This window comes from Phascolarctos cinereus, unplaced genomic scaffold (genome assembly GCF_003287225.1).
Source record: "Phascolarctos cinereus isolate Bilbo 61053 unplaced genomic scaffold, phaCin_HiC Scaffold_1;HRSCAF=81, whole genome shotgun sequence".
Classification (NCBI taxonomy): Eukaryota; Metazoa; Chordata; class Mammalia; order Diprotodontia; family Phascolarctidae; genus Phascolarctos; species Phascolarctos cinereus.
The window spans coordinates 241,507,889-241,515,969 of record NW_027555514.1 but is presented as its reverse complement, the minus strand read 5'-3'; the positions used below and the strand labels follow the sequence as shown (position 1 = coordinate 241,515,969).

The 8,081-nt window shown below is 40.9% G+C and overlaps 1 protein-coding gene across 2 annotated transcripts in view; it reads left to right on the top strand.

Moving 5' to 3' along the window:
- Positions 1 to 524: 524 nt before the first annotated feature.
- The window catches only part of KCNC2 (potassium voltage-gated channel subfamily C member 2), a 303,198-nt gene continuing 295,641 nt past the window's right edge, over positions 525 to 8,081 (top strand). Inside the window, exons 1-2 of one of the 2 annotated variants that reach the window (XM_020968877.2) lie at positions 525 to 614; positions 1,733 to 2,417. In XM_020968877.2, the coding sequence (XP_020824536.1) occupies positions 1,752 to 2,417 (666 nt within the window). In that variant the 5' untranslated portion in view covers positions 525 to 614; positions 1,733 to 1,751. Of the gene's footprint in view, positions 615 to 1,493; positions 2,418 to 8,081 lie in introns of those variants that run through there. The other variant, XM_020968880.2, reaches the window with a different exon arrangement.

Below are 8,081 nucleotides of genomic sequence, written 5' to 3'. Positions count from 1 at the left end.
GCTGCAGGGAGGGTGGGGACAGAGCTTCACGAAAGGAAAAAAAAATGTGAGTTCGGTTGGTACAATACGGTTTTACCAGACCCACCCATCCTTTCTTGCTATGTAAGCCTCGGAACACGAGGAGACAGATTAGTGCTGAAAGGACAGCTTTGGCTTGTGAACTGGGAAAACAATACTAGCCTTTGCAAAGGCGATTTAACCTTCAAGGAGGGGAGCGACATTCAGCCGGAATCGGAAGCCACCTCAGAAGCCTCCAGTCCATCTGTTCTTTGTTAGGGTTGGGGAGCACCGCTCGGACCCACCCAAAGCTCCATGGTTTCCCCAGACCTCTGTGATGGTGACTGTGGGCTCCGATGCTGACGCCTGGTGTACATCTCGCAACATGAAGGCAGAGAGCCCGACTGGTTGGCAGTGGGGGCTGTTTCTGTGTCTTCCCGAGTTCAGCGCTGAGGGAGGCGGCATAGCCACCTGAACATGGAAAAATCCAACAAGTAGTTTCTCGTCGGTGGAAGGTTTGGCTGGGCGTCAGGTGGGAGTCAGTCCAGCAGGCAAGAAAGCCGCGTCGTGTCGGAAAGCAGGCAGACCTACTTTCTCTCGGTCTCTCGCTTGTTAAGGTATTCAGGGAGGGAAGGAAGAATGGAGAGGGAGGGAAGGAATGGAGTCGGGGATGCTGCGGGATAGGCGCACTTGACTGGCAGGCATCCCTTCCTGCTGTTGGGCATCTGATTGTAGAGGTGAAACCCCAGGGAAAGGTGAGCAGGAGGCTGGTGTTAGAACAGCTGGTAGCTGTGACTGTCTGTCAACGGCTATCCGCTGAGATCTCCTCAGTGCGTTGGATTGCACTATACCCCTCCTAGAAAGCAAATGCTTTTCTTCAGTGCCCCCCTCCCCCACTCCCCTGGGGAATATGAGTGCACTGAACTGAAGACTTGCCTTCAGAGAGACAGCTCCAAGCCATCCATTCTCATGCCCCGCCCCCTCCCTCCAAAGGTGGCAAGAAAAGGAGATTAGGCTAGGGTCTGCTCGGTAAGAGGCTGCCTTATCTATTTGTTCATCCATCTATCTATATTATGACTTCTGCCTCCAGTCCTTTTGACAATCCCGTAAGGCAAAGTGGAGAAGTGGATGGGAGTTAAAAACCACCAGCCTGGGGGAACCCACAGCTCAGTTGGGAAAGGCAAACCAAACCGTCCATTCCGGGTTTGTTGAGGGTTTGAATTTTTTTTTTTTTAATCATGGGCTTTTAGGTCAGGCTAGGAGATGGGAAAGAAGGGAGGGTTGCGGTTACCACACACTAGTTTCTAAGTTGTGAGTGCTAAAGAGGTTCATTAAAGTGAGCATGATGAGCCCCCTAGCGCTTGGGGAAAGAGTAGAGCAAGAGGGGGAGCGGTAGGGGCAGTAACTCAATGGACGGATTGGAAGACGAGGGGAGGAAGGGGGAAGAGATGTTCTAGGGGAGATCGGGGGAGCCACGGGGCGTGAGCTAGGGAAAACCGAAAGGATCAGGAAAGAACTGGGGCAGTCAGAAGAGGCGGTTAATGGGGGGAGGTGTGATGAAGAGGAGATAGCATCCGAAGACGATTCTGCCTCCTCCAGCTCTTGGCCCCCTTGTCCACTCTCTGTGTCATCACTCACTTCCTCCCGGGGGTGGCGGGGTCTGTGAGGGAAGGGTGGGGGTGGCCTTTTGCCTTGCCTGTAGCTTTAACCCGGTGGTGTGTTCGCCTCCCCTCAGTCATGTCTGAGCCACAGAAATGGGCAAGATCGAGAACAACGAGAGGGTGATCCTCAACGTGGGGGGGACCCGGCACGAAACCTACCGCAGCACGCTGAAGACCCTCCCGGGGACCCGCTTAGCTCTGCTCGCCTCGGAGCCCCAGGGCGATTATTTGACTGGAGGCGATGAGCAGCAGCCATCGCCCCCTCCCCCGACGCCCCCCGCTCCGCCCCTGCCGCCTGGCCCAGCCGGAGGCTGTTTTGAGAGCAGCGCAAGCAACTGCAGCCCCCGGGGCGCCCACGGAGGCGGCGGACACGAGTTCTTCTTCGACCGGCACCCTGGGGTTTTTGCCTACGTCCTCAACTACTACCGCACAGGCAAGCTGCACTGCCCAGCCGACGTGTGCGGACCCCTGTTCGAGGAGGAGCTGGCCTTCTGGGGCATCGACGAGACCGACGTAGAGCCCTGCTGCTGGATGACCTATAGGCAGCACCGGGACGCGGAGGAGGCGCTCGACATCTTTGAGACCCCCGACCTTATTGGCGGCGACCAAGGCGACGACGAGGACCTGACTGCCAAGAGGCTGGGCATCGAGGAGGTGGCGGGGGTGGGGGGCCCGGACTGCAAAGCCGGCCGCTGGAAAAGGCTGCAGCCCCGGATGTGGGCTCTCTTCGAGGATCCCTACTCCTCTCGAGCCGCCAGGGTAAGACCAGGGTCGACCCACCCTCTTCCCCAAACTCCTCCCTAATATCGTTATTTCTTGGTTGCTTTCTCTCCTTTCTGCTCTGTCTTTGGAAAGATGGTTCTATGAGGGGCCAGAAGCGGCCTTGTAGGCTCAACCCTGTGCCGCCTAAAGGGCCCTTGGACCCCACAGGATTGTAGACCAAACAAAGCCCACACTGACTTTCTCCACATAGAATGGGGAATAGGGTGTAAATTAAAGATGCCTCACTTTATGAACTAGAGTAAGTCTTAGTCTGGGAGGCCCAGAAACTCAAACCACATTTACCTCTTCTCCATATTTTTTCTACTCCCATATTCCACTTTTTCATTCATCTTTACTACTTTCTCCTACCCGGTGGTCATCTTGATTTAACATTTCAAACCCTGGGCGTCCCGTGAACTCAAACCTCCTTTACCTCTTTTTCTTTCTTTCTTTCTTTCTTTCTTTCTTTTTCTTTCTTTCTTTCTTTCTTTCTTTCTTTCTTTCTTTCTTTCTTTCTTTCTTTCTTTCTTTCTTTCTTTCTTTCTTTCTTTCTTTCTTTCTTTCCTTCCTTTCTCTCTCTCTCTCTCTCTCTCTCTCTCTCTCTCTCTCTCTCTCTCTCTCTCTTTCTTTTCTCCTACTTCTGTGTTCCACTTTTTCATTCACCTTTACTACTTTCTTCTACCCTGTGGTCATCCTGATTTAACATTTAGAATGAAATGAAACCTTCCAGATTGATTCGTTCGGGACAGTGACTTCAATTAGGGTCGTATTCTGGGCTCTGAAGGAAAGTGTGTATATGTGTGTGTGTGTGTGTGTGTGTGTGTGTGTGTGTGTTCATGCAAGGTGTTTGGTCAAGAGAATCTTACTTCTCTTTAGAGCTCACTCCTTTCCTGGTCTGGAAGTCTGCTGAACTTCACTGAGCTGGTTTTAAGGAGCTTATAGAACCCGTTAGGACACTGTTTGGAATATCCTACATTTGTACTAGAGACAAAAACAAACACCAAAACAAACCAAAGCAAGACTTTCAGCCAGTTTACTAATAGCTTGATCTTGAATTACTCATTTAGGTCAACAATGTAGTTTTCTTTTAAAAAACAGACCTGATTTCAAACTGTGTCGGACTTTAACTTTTGGTTGGGATATGATCCCAACTCAATTTTTCTTTGTAGTTTCTATCTTCAGTCATTGCTTAGAAAGAGCCCAGACTAAGTCTTCATTTTTTTTGAAGGGATTTAATCATTAGAGATTTATTTAATATTAAATAAATATAAAGTCACATAGTTAGGGGTTCTAATTTTACATGGGAAAATAGTGTCTTTTTTTCCTTTTAAATCATTGGATCTGATTTGTAAATCAAAGGGTTCTTCAACTACACTTTAGCCTCATCTTCATTTCCTTGTCTCTCTGTCAAATTTTTCCATGGTAAGATAATACTTGGCAACAAAGTCTAATGACTAGTTTCAAATAATACCTGTTTTGAAATGAGCAGATTTGTTGCATGTGATGTCTTGAATAGCAGAGGGTGATCATAAGTTTAGTTTTTGGATAGAATGTGGAGGAGAAAATCTGGTAGAGTATTTCTTTCCTTTCCTTATAAAAGAAGTTACCGAGACTCATACACTCTTTCTCTGGTTTGTTCACACTTTTGTCTTTAGAAATTGTATTAATAACTTGAACTTTGAAATGTTCTATTTCTTTGGGATGATTCTTCTCAAAATTTAATCCCAATGATTTAACATTCACGAAGAAAGAAATACTAATTTCAGTTCATGATCATTGTAGTTCTCTTTTGCTTTCACGCTGAGAACCCCAGAATCCTCTCCTTTGGTGGCTGAAAAGACAAGCAGGTTTCTTTCTTTTATTTTTTCTTTTCTTTCAGGGCTCACCACACATCAGTGTTTGCAGGTGGTGCATCTGAATGGCAGTATTTTATCAGTGTTTTCCATGATAACCCAAGGGAAGTATTAGTCTAGGTCAATGGTGAGGTGTCCACATTGTGCTGGAATTTCATTATGTTGAATATTTCTGTATAAATGCAGGCCACTGCATCAAAAGTGTTTGCAATACACTGAGATGAATAATATTGAAAGTTTGAAAGGGTGCCCATTTTATAGATGAGGTAAGAAACAGTGAGGAATAACAACTAGAAGAGGAGTTAAGTTAAGAGCTATTATTCCTGAGTTTCAAGTCTGTTAATTCTGTGGACCCATGTTGCTTTTGTACTGGTGTATTGTGATATAGTTTTTGAAATTCTAGTACTTAGGAGTCATCTAAAACTTTAGTGGCTGTGCTGCAGCATTTAGGTTGATAGAATTGATATCCACTTCCTGTGGGAAAGAGTAAGAATGTAGAATAATTTAAAAATAACCTTTGAACTTTTGAGTTTGTGTTGTCTAGTCAGTATTTAATGTTTTCCTTTTTCTTAGGTCTAATGGTGATGAACTTGTCCTCTGGAAAGTTCCTTTTCAAATTACTTGATAAAAGCAAATATTATCATTAATAATATCTTTGTAATTAAATGGTGATTGATATATGTGAGTTTTAAACATGACTCTGAAAGTACTCAGAGCTATGAAAAATGTTTGCAGTTAAGCCAGTACCCTGAGTAATCAGTCTGATTTGATGCATATAACTGCATTGGGGGATCCAGGTGGGAATAATATATACATATGTATATGTGCATATGCATACATATATAATATTGTTATCATAGTAGACATAAATGAATTAATTAAATCATTTGATTCAGAACAATGTTTCATTGACATGAGTTTTATTTCTAAAATGCGATATCTTCAAGTCCTTTAACTTTCATGATCACTGGAATAAAAAAAAGGATTACTTTTTTATTCTCTTTTCCTGAATAATTTTGGTTCCATTAATACATGTAGATCTGTTACCATCCTTTATATTTTGTTGTACCTATTTCTTCATCCTTTGTCTCAGATCTGTATTTTGTACTGTCTAGTAGCTGCTTCAGTGAAATAATATGTTTGTTCTATTTAACTTTAATGATTTAAACTCGCCAACTATGAAACCACAATTACTAGAAATTTGATAATTCATTACATATGGCAACATATTTCCCTTGCCTTTTTCTCAACTTGGTGCCCCAGGTCCCCTTCATCCATTTTTTTTTACATTACAAAAATATAGATAATCACAATACATAAATGTACAAAATTAGCTTGATGTATTTTGGTAAACAACGTCACATTTCTTATTTATGACATGAATTTTTATTCCTGTGTTCTCTAAAAATAGAAATTTATAGAAATTTAAATATAAGTTGTCATGGTAACCTGTTGGCAAGAAAGTGAGATCAGGAGAGGAAAGGAGAGATTATTCTAGTGATACTATCAGATGATATTGCACAAACATTGAGAACAAGGTTATGCTGAGATGTTTATAGACCTTTATAATAATCTTGTGTCTTAAATTTCCAATTCAATACTTACATTTTAGAAGCAGATGGAGCATGTATCTTATTTTCTGTAAAATACATTATATTATTAATGAACAAAAGGATGCCTGTAGAATGATTCTTTGTTGAACTTGAATTTTTAAAGTTTAGAAAAAATAATCTAAGGACGGAAGGTGAGAACTAAAGGTTACATACTGAAAATGTTCATTCTTATCCCTTTGATCATGTAACTATGAACATATGAAACCTTCTCTTTAAACTTAATTTTTTGAGAACATTGACATTCAGATATCTAGAAGAGAGTGGATTTCCTTCAATGAATCTGTATATCATTCACAACTTATGCAACTCTAATGCCTTTTTCCAGGAACATTTTGCAGGGAAGATGGGGGGTGTTGGGTAAGGAAAGAGAATGAATTTCTCAAATGACACAGCAATTAAAATCTTGCTTTTTGTGGGTGCAATGTTACATCATCCCATGTTTTGTTTAGCTCTAATATCTAATCCATCCCTTTTTTTGTACAGAATTACAAAATCTAGAGATAATTGTTAATTGTGCCTGCATCACTTTTGTGCAATATTTTACGATATTAAAATTATTTGTATTATTTATTACAATGATTCCAATCATATAGCACACTAGCAAAATACTAGTAGAATTATACCCTCAATGCTAGTGAAAGCAGTGAGGGTCAGAAGGGCACCCATTACATGAAACTCGTCTTTGTTTAATTAATCCTCTAGGATTTTTTTTTAGTTATTCCAACAGTTGTACCAAAGTTTCCACGAGGCATTTAATTGTAATGTAGGAAGTCAAATATACCTGGAGAAAAATGAAAAAAAAATCAAGTGGCTGAATATTCCAGATCAGGAAATTTAACTTAAAGACAATATATTGGCACATATTTCAGTAATTCAATGGATCTGTGATAGTGATGTGGTTTTCCTTTCAAAAATGCAAATTGTAGTGTATCCATACCAGTACATCCTGAGGGACTCTTGCCCACCTTTGCTGTAAATCCACCATAAGGAGACCACCCAACTTGCAGGAACTTTTCCTTTAGATATCTTAATATGGAACACACAGACCATATACTCTGCGTACACACTCTTGCTATGTGACTGGTAAATCTTTTTTTTTTCACCCTGGTGATACATAATGCATGAGAAAGATAAAAGGTGGATCATTTTCTTACCTACATTACATTACTGTATAAGCAAAAATTTCTTTAGAAGTTTTGAATGAAGTATTTTTGTCTTCATCATGGTTCCCAGTTCAAAGAATTGATGTCCCAAATGGGCTTTTAAAAATCATATTAGCTAGTGTTAATGTAGCATTTAAAAAATTTAATCTCATTTTATCCTCACCACAACTCTGAGAGGTTGATGCTATTTTTGTGCCCATTTTATAAATGGAGAAATTGAAGTAAACATAGGTTAAGTGACTTGACCAGGGTCACACAGCTAGTAAGTATTGGAAGTAAAATCGAACTCAGGTCTTCCTGACTCCAGCACCAGTGCCCTACCCACTGTGACACTTAGCTACTTCTAGCACATGCTCCCTAGTTTTAGAAAGTTGGGTTTACTACTGTAGTGATAAAAATGAATTAATTATTCATAAAGATATTATAAATTAGAAAATTTTATACAAAAGTGTCAAAAATCTGAGACATTAAATATGAATCCATTTCTGTTAGAAATATGGTTATAAACATTGCCTATCACAATTGTCTGATATTATTATGTTTTGATTCATTGATATGTATTTCACATGCTTTCTAAGTGATTTGGGGGTATCCTTGTACAGTATCAAGGTGCGGATATAGCATTGATTCAATGCTGTTCTTTCCCCAAACAAATGAATCAACTGTGGGATGCTTAATCCACTTTAAAAAAAAATAATGGATCAATGGTTGATCATTTAGCATTAATCCAATCAACTACAGAGTAATACAAAACAAACATAAAGCAGCTTGAAACATTGAGCTTCAGTAGTCCATTGTTTTTTATTTATTTATGGCCTTTGAAATGTCTCAGTTTGTTTAAGGTCAATTGATACTGTAGTTGAGTCAGTTTTATTTAATTTCACAATGATATGGTGAAATGCTGAGCATTTATTGGGTCAGATTGCTGAAGAATTGGTGGATCTGGGTCATTAGAATTATCCGAAAGACCAAAGTAGTCAATTGGTCCACTTTAACATAATAGGGTCAATTATTTATTGATAATCTTTGCCA